This window comes from Acanthisitta chloris, unplaced genomic scaffold (genome assembly GCF_000695815.1).
Source record: "Acanthisitta chloris isolate BGI_N310 unplaced genomic scaffold, ASM69581v1 scaffold5962, whole genome shotgun sequence".
In the NCBI taxonomy this organism is placed as follows: Eukaryota; Metazoa; Chordata; class Aves; order Passeriformes; family Acanthisittidae; genus Acanthisitta; species Acanthisitta chloris.
Window position 1 is genome coordinate 1 of NW_008662049.1, and position 12,194 is coordinate 12,194.

The 12,194-nt window shown below is 40.9% G+C and overlaps 2 protein-coding genes across 2 annotated transcripts in view; one reads left to right on the forward strand and one right to left on the reverse strand.

Annotated features, from left to right (window-relative positions):
* Positions 1-561: 561 nt before the first annotated feature.
* Positions 562-5,801, forward strand: LOC103798197 (dnaJ homolog subfamily C member 21-like; the record flags this gene model as incomplete). The annotated part of the gene is made up of 7 exons (XM_009070446.1): positions 562-713; positions 1,048-1,135; positions 1,375-1,533; positions 2,533-2,572; positions 4,057-4,247; positions 4,638-4,713; positions 5,637-5,801. Coding segments are annotated over 7 exons (871 nt in total), but the record flags the coding sequence as incomplete, so codon positions are not given.
* A 2,133-nt stretch (positions 5,802-7,934) lies between these two features.
* Positions 7,935-12,194, reverse strand: part of AGXT2 (alanine--glyoxylate aminotransferase 2) — a gene marked incomplete at its 5' end in the record, with an annotated part of 12,085 nt that continues 7,825 nt past the window's right edge. The window contains 4 exons of the mRNA XM_009070447.1: positions 7,935-8,045; positions 9,499-9,597; positions 9,976-10,125; positions 11,271-11,359. Coding sequence (XP_009068695.1) covers positions 7,935-8,045; positions 9,499-9,597; positions 9,976-10,125; positions 11,271-11,359 — 449 coding nt within the window. The remainder of the gene's footprint in view (positions 8,046-9,498; positions 9,598-9,975; positions 10,126-11,270; positions 11,360-12,194) is intronic.

Here is a 12,194-nt window from a genome sequence, read left to right on the forward strand (position 1 = left end):
TAAATATATATGGAATATATTATGTATAATTTATACCTATTTCTCCCTGTTAGGGACAGTGAAGCAGAATTATGCATTTACTGACAAGTGGCTTGATAATTCTGAGTCTAGAAGACGGAGGCAAAATTCAGCTGTACTATGATGCACTAATTGATAAGTTGGGCCACACTTAGATGGAGAAAACTGTGCTGGTACATTCCCACAGTGCACATTGAAGGTGTTATGTGTGGACTTTGTGGTTGTGTATTGTTTGTGAGTTTGTATCTTGCAGCAGGATTAAGCTGGCTTCCTTGCTGTCAGCTTGATACTGACCGTGCTTGATACTGACATGCACAGCATGTTCTGCATGAAATTCAGGCAGGACCCACCGATGCTAATATCTCCGTTTTGCAGATGTGCCCATTGACATCACAAATTAAGTGCTCAGATTTCCAGGCGCTACAGGCAATCATTTGCTCCGTCATAATAGCTTCACGACTTTCGTCCTGAAATACCAGAGAAGTTCCCATCCGTAGTTCCCGTCTCATGGGCACTATAGAAGTTACTGTATTATACTTGCAGGCTTGCTGAGCAGTATAAAGAGCAGAGCTGGATAACTATGTCAGATCTGGAGAAAGAGTTGCAAGAGATGGAGGCACAGTATGAAAAGGAATTTGGAGATGGATCAGATGATGTAGATGAACTAGAAGAGCAGGACACAAAAGGCATCGAAGGTATGGGATGTGGGGAGGTGATCTATATTAAGTCACTGCAGCCTGAGTGTTGGCTCACTGCACTTTCAGCCCCAGAGTCACAGTTCTGACTGTAGTGCAACTCTGCCTCCCGCTGAGGCTGCCAGGCTACAGTCTGGCCCTCTCTGGTGTTTTCCCTTAAACATGAGAAGACATCAAGCTGTGATTTGGTGAGGTGGTCTTGATCCGTCTGTGCATCAGTAATACTCAAGGAGTTGAATGTCAGTGCTGTGACTAGTTGCTGGGGCTTAAAGAGCAGCTTGCTCAAAAATCACTCATCTGACTTTGTCTCTCTGATCCCCACTGATCTCTTCAGGCAAACTGAATGATGAAACTGAAGAAGCTGAATTTGTTGATGGTCTGTACTGCCCTGCTTGTGACAAGTTTTTTGAAACTGGGAAAATGTAAGTGCTTGTGGTTGGGGATTTGGGGGTGGGAGTGTTGGGTGGTAACTTTTCTAAAAATGCGTTTTAAAGACGTTTTAACTTCACGTAACGGTTAGTGTTGTCTTTGCAGTAGAGACATTGTCAGTGCAGAAATTTCCATACTTAGTAGTGGTGGATAATGGGCCTGTTGTTAATTTATATGTAAACAAAAGAATGCTTGCTCAGAGCAACCTGCAGTAACAATCTGGTCTTCGCAGCATGAAGAATCACGAGAAGTCAAAGAAGCATCGAGAGATGGTAGCACTATTACGACAGCAGCTGGAAGAGGAAGAAGGAAAATTTCCTGCGTCTTCAGATGATGCAAATAGAATACATACCAAAGAGGAGGAAGAAACAGAAGATGTGCCCAAGCAGAAGTACTTTAAATTGGTTTTAATTTTGTAATGATTAGTGATTTAATAAGTGTTGGAGGCCCTCAGAGGGAGTTTCTGATGATTTCCAGTTGCATTGGAACTCTCAGTATTGTGCAGTTTGAAATACTTCTTATCATCAGAGGTCCAGTAAAACAGATTCACAGAATTGTTAGGGTTGGAAGGGATCTCTAAAGATTATCTAGTCCAACTCCCTGCTGAGGCAGTGTTACCTAGAGCAGGTGACATAGGAACATGTCCAGGTGGGTTTGGAATGTCTCCAGAGAGGGAGACTCCATGACCTCCCTGGGCATCATGTGCCAGTGCTCTGCCACCTTCAATGTAAAGTTCTTTCTCATGTTGAAGTGGAGCTTCTTGGGTTTTAGTTTATGGCCACTGCTCCTTATCCTGTCACTGGACACCACTGAAAAGAGTCTGGCACCATCCTACTGACACTTGTCTTTGGGGTATTTATATGCATTGATGAGATCCCCTCTCAGCCTTCTCATGTGTTAGTATGACTGCATTCAAATGCTGTGGAATAGTAGTCTCATGTTTTCTCTGCTGCTTAAAGGTACCTGGTAAGGAAAAGAAGGGATTGTTGTTTTTCAAGCAGGGGAACTTGCACAGAGCCAGCACTTACTGATTTGGTACTTTTTGTCAGTTGATTGCTGGCATACGTAGCAAATGAGTATGCTTACAGGCACAGTTGAAGTGAGTTGCACAACTGCATTTTTTTGAACAGCCAGAGCATAATCCCAACTATCTCACTCAGTATCTTCAGGTACAGTCTGAGCAGAATAAATGTTTTCTAAATGCAGTGAGTGGTTTAGGACAACTATTGTTTTAATTTCAGGCATGAGTTACTTTCGGTTTGTGGCTGCTACATTACTAATTTAATGTTAAGAGGATGAGGGAAAAATAAAGCTTAGTACCTTATTAGAAATTCTACTAGTTTTGGGGCTTTTTATGAAAAGAGGTAATTTTAAATTCGTATCTTTACAGACTCTCAAAGAAGCAGAGAAAGAAACAGAAAACATTGAAGGTATGTAGTCATATAATGATACTCAGGGAACTTTACAACCTGGTTTTGTTATTTCCTAACCTAACTTCCTTTTGTCCTGAAAAATAGGAGAACTTGAAACTGCACAGAACTTTTTATTACACTTACTATGATCATAATTAGCATAAAATATCTCATAGACTTCACTTTGTTCTGTCTGTGTAGATGCTCGTATGTGGTGCTGGCTCTAAAAAGACTAGTCTGAAGTGTAAGGAGAACAGATGGAACAGGCAGATAGGGTGAATGCAAGGAACTGATCAGAAAGACCAGCAGTGGCCTTAGTGCATTAACAGCTTAGTTGTGCAGTGGTCATTTTTTGCTTTAGTTGTAGGAGCTGGTATAACATATTGTTTGTTAGTCTCTAATTTAGGGGTGGTGAAAAAACTAACACTGTATTGGCATCTTACTGACACTGTGTCTGTTGGAGTGAACACATCTATTCCATCTTTCACTTCGACTGCCAGCACAAGTAACACCAGTCTGTTGTACTCCAGGATCTGAGTCTGTGCATGGTATGATGGCAGCAGGTGAAATTCATGAGCTGCAGACTGTTTCAGGCTTAGGCTCGAGTGGCAGGAGTGCCACAGAGAGCACACTCTAAAAAAACATGGGGTTTATCCCTTGTGAGTCTTACCTCTTCTCTACTTAATCCTCAGTCATAGCCTTGTCCCAGTGAGCTATCTGTACCAGGCCTTGCCTCTTCCAGCCTTTCCCAGGATCATCTTCTGTCTTCCTCTAGCCTAATCCCTCTAGTCTCCTGTTCTCTGTTCACCTTATCTCCTGTCTCCCACTCTATCATTATTTCTTGTTATTAAGAAACTTCCTGAGAATTTCAAGCAGCTGAAGTTTTCTGGCTTCACTTTCACTGGTACTGTACAGTCCAAGTCAGTATTGGCTTGCCCTTGCTGTTTCCATGCAGGCCATTAGGCTCCTGTTAACTCCCTCCTCCTCTGTTTGAGATCAGAAAGTCTGTTCTCACTGCGTGGGTGGCATATAGGCATTGTGTGGCTCTGTTCCATCAGTCTGGGCATGAGGCCTGCTGCAGCCTGGACAGTAGGTGCCACTCTTGCATAGTGTGAGCTGGAATCTTGTGCTGAGAGATCCTGACTTTCATCCTCTGCCAGGTGATATGGAGTAAAGGGAATTGCTGTGGTTTCTGTCTTCTTTTCCTGACAGTAGATTAGCCAATTTTTTTTCACGTAGCCCAGACTCTCACTAGAGGGGATAGAGTTGCATTAATGTAGCATTTGGTCAAATTTGTTATCCTGCATTTGAGAGCTTTCCTGTTTTGCTTCAGACATGCTCGGGGGTTCATATTTTGCCAAACTGCATGCATTGAGTCTAATACGATTTTGGCTATGTGGAAGAGGCTGTCAGTGTTTCTAAAGTTATGGAAGTTATAATACTATAAACATAGTCACTAATGAACTGAAATTATTTAACTTGCATTTTTTCTGTTTGAATAGAGTTATGAGGAGTCTTTTGATCAAAGCGCTGATGAAGAAGCAGTTGAACAAAAGGAGGAGCCCCGTGTGGAGAAGGACAGTGGCTCAGCAGAGGAGTTGGTAAATGATGGCCAAAGATGTGCTGTGTCAGAGGATGCAAGCGCTACAGATGATGTCAGCCAAGAGAATGAAACAAAAAGTGAAGCAAAAAGGTGTGCTGTCTTGCAGCATTGCAGTCACTGTGTCATTCTACTGTCAAACAAATCTAGATTTACTTACCAATGTGAACTCTAGGGGCTACTCCCTAGATTGGGGTTGGACAAATGTGATACTAGATAAATAGTGTAGGACCTGCTTTGGAAGTGGTCTGTAGTGGACAATAGGTCCCTGCACATCACTCACCAGAAGCTGGTTTGACATCCTGTGATCAACAGTTGATCCTATAAATTAAATTAGCTTTTTTTTCATGGATGCACTTGCATCATGCTATGTGGAGGAAGAACAGGGGAAAGCACCAGAGACATTGATAACTGAAAAATATCAGAAGCTCTTAAGTGCTGAATGTTCCTGTGCACTGATCTTGGTTTTCCTTTGTCAATTAGCAGCACTAAGCCTAAAGGGAAAAAAGCCAAGAATGCAAAAAAGTCTGCTAAGGCAACTTCAGGGGATCCAACAACGGTATGTGAAATTACTTACACTGTTTAAAATAGAATCATAAAATTGTTAAGGTTGCAAGGAGCCTTAAAGACCATCTAGTTCCAACCCCATTGCTACAGGCAGGGGCACCTTCCAGTGGACCAGGTTGCTCAGGACTCCATCCAGACTGGCCTTGCACACTTCCTGTGCTGGGGCATCCAAAACTTCTCTGGGCAACCTGTGCCAGCACCTCACCACCCTCAGTAAAGGATTTCTTCCTAATATCTAAGCTAAACTTGCTCTCTTTCAGTTTAAAATCATTGCCCCTTGCCCTGTCATTCCCTGCCCATACAAGACGTCCCCTGTCCTCCTTTTATAAGCCCCCTTAAGACACTGCAAGGCTGGAATGAGGTCTCCCTGGAGCCTTCTGTTCTCCAGGCTGAACAGCTGCAGCTCTCTCAGCCTCTCTTCATAGGAGAGGTAAAAGGTGGTGATGATATTACTACAAACAAAGTTGCTTGTTTGATTGTGAAGACAGAGCTGTTGTTACCAGGCAGGGGACAGGCAGTATTATTTCCATCTTTACCAGTATTGATTTCTCTTCCCAGAGAGAGCAAAATTTTGTAGTAACTACAGCTAAGATTTAGTAAATTCACTACATCTCAGAGCCTAAAGTATTGTGTGTATAGTCAGGTGAGATCAAAAGTATTCTTTACCTTGAAATTAGATTTGCAAGGCTTTCAGTGTTGCTCTTGTTTATACTTAGTGCTCTTTTCTAGACATTATACTTGCAACTGTTTGAAAAAAATCTTTTATTGTTAATCAGTAATGGAATATTTATGATAGAAACAAACAGCTTATTCACATTTCATTGTCTAAGCGAACTGCGTAGGACAAATGGGTGTATTACACTTACTACATATTCCATATGAACCTGAAGCATTCTGTTGTTTTCCTCCTTGTAGAATGAAGTTTGTATCCACTGTGTAACATGCAGCTCTGCATTTTCATCCCGAAATAAATTGTTTGAACACCTAAAAGCCACAGGACACGCAAGACCAACAACCACACCAGATGTAAATAGATGTTTAAACACCAGAATCAAAAAAGAGAAACGTAAAAACAAATAGAACTTTGCTATACTGACAGTCTTCAGAATTGTACATTAGAACTCTCCCAGAACTAAACACGCACATTGCCTGTGTTTGGAGTTAAACAAAGAAGGCAAGTACTACTTCTGGAAAAAAAGAAAAGAAGCTGCAGCAAGAGGAATACTATCTGGTGAAGGAATGAGTCCTTTCTTTTGGTTTAATCAGTCATTGAATGGTTTGGTGGCACAGCCTGGGCAGGGGATCCTTCCAGTGAGCCACCTGGTCTAATGTCTTCACTATTGCAGCAGCTTTCACACTGTGTAGGGGGAATTAGTGACTCAAAGCTAACCACCTTGTGTTCCTGTAGAAATCTGCATGGATGAAGTACTCACACAGAGGAGATATTGACACTTGTGTTGCTGCTTTTCTTTTGAGAGGGCTTAGCTCAGGGTGAGTGTAGCCAACTGCAGGGCCTGTGCTTCTTTGTCTATCAAAGATGAAACATCACAGAGACACAGAGAAACACAGGCTTTTCTGCCAACCCCAAATCACTTAATTACATTAAGCAGCAGACAGAAGGGAAACAGTAAGATGACAAAGATGTTTAATCGGTTTTGACAGTTCCTATTTGTTTTGTACATCTACCTCCATGTCAGGTGTTGGGGGGGGGAACATCTAGTGGAAGAGGCTTGCTGGAATAAGTGAGGGAGAAATAAATGAGTGACATGAATAAATTAATTTGTTCTGGTTCTAATGAAAGGCATTGAACTGCTGTTTAAATGTATAATCTACCTAATCTTGAGTAGTACTAAAGCAAAAGATGGGATAACCAACACCTGATTCTGGAGTGGAATTGGATTGTTTTCAATGCAGTTGGAGAAGGAGGTGATCAGCAAGGGCTGTAGGATGTTTTTTAGGAAACCCACAGAATGACATTTCCCAGAGGCACAAATCTTAAGTTAGTTCCTCTAAAGTTTCAATTCATTACAAAAACCACCAGAATACTCTGCTCCCTGCAAGTGGACATGGTACTTTCTTGGGTCAAGGAATTATTCAAATGTTAAATTTGAATGAAAGTGAAGTGATAAATGTACAGTTCTTGCTGACTGTCCACAATGCTTTTTTTTAAATTGGAAGCTGAAAAAGCAGTGTACTGAAGCATTAAAAACAGTGAGTATGTAGGAAAGAAAACAGCATCTTGTTTCACCAGCCAGAGTTTGCATCTTTGGTAAATGATTAATGGGTGTGCTGTACAATCCCAAGAGCAGTAGGAGGAAAAGAAAAGCATATTTTGAAGAGGGTGATAACTGGATTTCTAATCCCCATGATAAAAATCATTACTGTAATTAGAAATGTTTTAACTCTGCAAACTTCTTTTTCCATGCTCTAATTACAGTGTAACCTTGTAGTCAGGGTAAACAGTTTAAAGTCTGAAACTTCCAGTTAGGCTTTGCTCAGGGTGGTTCTCAGCCAGAGATTGGCTGTGGTTATATGTAATTTAAACAAAAATTTAAATAAATAAAGAAATATCATTTGTGTATTTTGAAAATGTTTGTATATTTTGAGCATAAACAGCAAGTTTTGGGTAGCAGTGGTGAGGCAGCAGCTGTGAAAGGCAGTTGGGCATGGCCCAGCACTGGTCTTAGAAGCTCCACACACCAACAACCAACCACGTGGGAGCCTGTGGCACTCCTGGGAAGACACGTTTCTGAGCTGGCAGTGACTGCAGTGGGACAGGGCAAGTGGCCAGGGCAGCAGCAGGCACTCAACTGCAGTGCTGGTGCCACCTCCAAGGGCACTACAGATGCTAGAGTCCAAGCAGTATGCTTCCCCAGAGAAGTTAATTATTTTCCTGTCACTCTTTCTAAAAATTACCAATTACAGACAAAAGAAGAATACATGTCTGCCTCTTCATCTGATACCAGTTAGTCTAGTCAGGGTTTTTTTGGTAACGCCAAAATAGTAGTACAGCTAATACAAACCACCACTACGGAACTGACCTGTGTGTTTACAAAACAGATTAGAACATATTCTTTATTATCACTGGATCTTATGATACTGATCAAGCATTTAATCATCAGACTACTATTTTCTTTTCCACTGTAGATTAATGCCCAGTCTGGGTGGCAAGTGTCAGGGGTTGCGCATCTCATGTAAGGCAACAAATCAAGTCTATTTTGCAGCTGCTCTTTCCATGTGTCTCTGTAAAGCTGTATGAAATACATCCACAGCAAAGTCGACATCCTTTTTAGTAATGCACATAGGAGGTTTAATTCTAAATGTCTGAGGAAAGAGAAAATAAAAGGAAATCCTTAAAACTCTGTGGAAGAATACAGTTTCCAGCAGCCCATCTAGGTCAGCACTCCCTTCTCCCCCCCCCAAAAAAAAAAGTGTGGAAAATACAGAACAGAGCAGGGACTGAGGCTTATGATAAATGCACTCTGAAGTGGGGCAATTTGGGACTTGACTGCATCCAGCTGCACCTGACTTCCCACTCCACTCTTGCAACAAAGCAAACTGTCTCCACAAAAGACCTGTGAGTAGAACAGGTTGTCTGCAGCTCCGTTGTTTCAGACAGAGCTAGTGTAAAATCTCAGATGTACTGAGAAAGAGACATAAATGTATCTTCCTTTCTGGCAGCTTTGCCTGAAGAAACAGTGATATCTGCTGAGAGTGGCAGCCTCTTGCATTGTGTCAGCTGATCGGCTGTTTTATTATAGGCTTTTTAAAAAGGCTTTTAAGGGAATGCAGTATGAAAGAATCACTAAATGATATCTTTGAGTTAGGATGCTAGAGCTAGAATGCATGATGATCAGGAAGGGATATATGACAGCTAAACTTGGCAAGAACTCTTTAATCCAAATGTTTGAACTATGTTTCCAAGAGTATTTAACTCCCATAAGAATCTTAAACTTTCAATTTAAATTTTTCTGTCATCATATCACAAGACAGCAAGAGTGGAATAATGGTCTGTCCCACCCACAGCCCCCACTGAAGTAAACACTCACAGATAGATAGCCCTCTAGTCATACAGAATCTGGCTTCACTACACTGAGCTTCAGCCTGCTACCTGTGTTCTGGTCTGTGATGAAGAACCAAGGAGGTGACAGATGCAGTGTTATTTCAGCCACCCTCCACCTATTTCACACAGAAGCTGCTTCCTTGGTGTCAGAGAACTTCACCGACCCTACCAGCCCTGGGGCAATTCTCTGCTATTAACGCTGGTGCTGTAGGAAGCAGGTGACACTGTGTCCTGGGTACAGCATGATGCATCCTCAGTGGTGTGGGTTGATGCCTGTTCACATGCAATTCTCTTGTGCTGTGTTGCTGACCTTGCTATCAAGAACATGATATTTTTAATTACCAAACAAGTACAATGTTACCAGCTCTTCAGACTGAAAGAACTAGCAAAAACAACCTTGTTTTGTACGGATAGGTCAGGTGATAGCAAAAACTTAGCCTGAATATTGCTGGTTCTAATTTACTGTAGTGCCTTGGTTTTCTGGGGGAAGTTGTTCCTCCAAAGGAAAACTCCAAGGCTAGAGCTGGTTCAGCATACTTAAAAAGAATCAAATAGCTCCTGCCTGATTTAAAAATAAGTCAATCTGAGATAGTTCCTAAGAGTATACATTTCCTAGTTTATTTACTAAACTGAAGTTAATTTAGCTTGAGGGAAACAAGGATGTACTGCAGAAGGACAGAAAATAAGCTTTATTCATAACCAGAGATTCAGTACCTGACTGTAGAGCCCTCCTCTGCCGATCAGAACTCCCATGTCTTTACAGTCCTCCCAGATCTGACCGATTTCTTCAGCTGGAAGAGGGCGGCGACTGTCCTGAGGAAAGCAAACACTAAACTTCACTTAGATATTCAAAATTACTTCCACAAAAAAGATGTATATTTTTGGAATATACATTCTTTCTTGGAATATACATCCAATAAATCCCACTCCCATTTCTGGCTGAAAATGTCAGCTGCATAATTTATCTGCTTTTGAAGATGAGTTTATGCAATTAAGGAACACATCACTGTTTACTCGAAGCTTGTGAAATAGCTGAAATGCTGGAATGTTCTGGCTCATTTTTTGCAAGAGCAATGTTTTCTCACTTCACTGGCTGCTTTTTAATAGAAAATCTTTCTATTATTTCAACTGAAACAAAATGTGATGAAAGTGTCAATGGCACGACAAATGAAAAGGCACAAAGTCACTAACCTTATCTGTCACCATTTCTACTCCAATCATAAGTCCCTTGCCACGGACATCTCCAATGACCTCAAATTCATCCCGTAGTTTAGCCAACTCCAGTAGCATGTGTGTTCCCACATCCTGACTGTTTTTTTGTAGACCATCTTCTTCAATAGCCTGGATAAAATGATATACCATGACCGTGTTCCAGGAAACACTTCCACCATGGGATCAGTTAATCCCCATTTAACTTGATGACACTGCACTTATCTCGCTTGCAGACTATGTTCCTTCACTACTTTAGTGCTTACATTTTCCTTCTCTTACAATCCTCTAATGGCATCAGAATACAATTGAACATAATATGTCAATGTTTCTATGCCATTTTTTACATTTTACTTATTACTTAGGTTTAATCAAGTAATTCTTTCTCACATGTATTCATAACTGGAAAATACCTGACCAGAAGGATTATTATTTAATCAAAGTTCTGATGTGCAGGCACATATCAGCACTTACACACAAACCATTTTATGAACTCAGTATCTGCATTGAGAAAATTCACATAACCTGCACCCTCCCCCCCAAAAAATACAGAAGATAAAGTGATTGTTTCTCCTTTTCTTGTTTTTTTTTTCTTTCAACTGTATTTTATTATTTCTGACTAACAATCTCCCTGGAATCGTTTCAGAGCCAGGCTCCAAGTTACTTCAGAGTCAAAAAAACCCAAAACATGGGTTCTTCCTTATTTGTGAACTGTTTTTTCAAAATCTTTTTATTTATACAATCATCCATCTTATAAAATAGCTTAAAACCTCCACATACCACTCAGGAAAGTAACATGAATAGAAACAGTATCTGCTGTAATGAAGTAAGATTCAGGAACAAATGGTCTGTACACAATCAAGAGAAATTAAATAGTGACCTACTACCCACTGAGTGATTTTCTACTGGATAAGAAGTGAAATACGTTGCAATTTTTTCTGTTGTCTTTTTCATGATGTAATTTTTTTCCAAAAGGAATTCTGACTTTAGATATTTTTAACTATCCAGTTGTTAAGGTTTTTTAGGCATAACGTAAAAACTGTTGAGTTAAAACAGTTTTCTTAAGCGCATGTGCCAGGGAACAGATTTGCTTTTGCTGAGGATTTGTGTAGTCCTGTGAGAGAGTTAGTTAAGGCTAACTAGTGTTTAAGCACTTTTACAACTATTAAAAAAGTTGCCCACATAGAACTTTTTGGTAAAAATACATATAAACATTTTTCATCTTTTGCTAGAAGAAAAAGTGGGGAATATACAAATTTATATAATGTTCTCCCTACATCAAGAACTGCAGCTCCAACTACGCAGGCCAAAGGGCTTCCTCCAAACGTATTAAAATGAAGGTTTTGAGCCAAGGAACTTGCAATCTCTAAGAGAAAAAGAACAACACTGATTAGTCATTCAGTTCATAGAATCATAGAACGGTTTGGGTTGAAAAGGACCTTAGAGATCATTTACTTCCAACCTTTCTGCTGTGGACAGGGACACCTTTCACTAGAACAGGTTGCTCGGAGCCCCATCCAGCCTGGCCTTGAATGCTACCAAGGATGGGGCTCCCACAACCTCTCTGGGCAGCTTGTGCCCACCATCACAGTAAGGAATTTTTGCCTAATATCTAATTTAAACCTGCCCTCCTTCAGTGTGAAGCCATTCCCCCCCTGTTCGGTCACTACATGTTCCTGTAAATAGTTGCTCTCCATACTTCTGGTAGGCTCCCTCCAGATACTGGAAGGCCACAATTAGGTCACCCGGGCTGAACAAACTCAGTCCTCTCAGCCTTTCATCACAGGAGAAGTGTTCCATCCCTCTAATCATCTCGGTGGCCTCATCTGCCTTGTTTGGTAACTGTACTTACCTGCTTTAACTGTTAAGTTACACTGGCTGTGCATCAACCCTGATTCTACCTGAGACAATGTAGTAAGATTTTCTTTTCCTGCAAGCAGTCTGTGCAAAACACGACTATTTCTAAAAACTATAGTGTCTAGCATATGCTGAAGAAAAACTTTTTTAAAAGTCATGCTTCTAACATATGCTGTCATCTGACTTCTACCAGTTTTTCTCACTAGATTCAGCCAGTCATTTGTACGAATCAAGCAGCTGGGTAACATGCTGCCTTATATACTCACAGTACATTGATTAGTAACCCAGTAAATTCAGTGAGGATTTCCAGGCTCTGTTGCCAGCTCCACCAATAGCTCACAAGG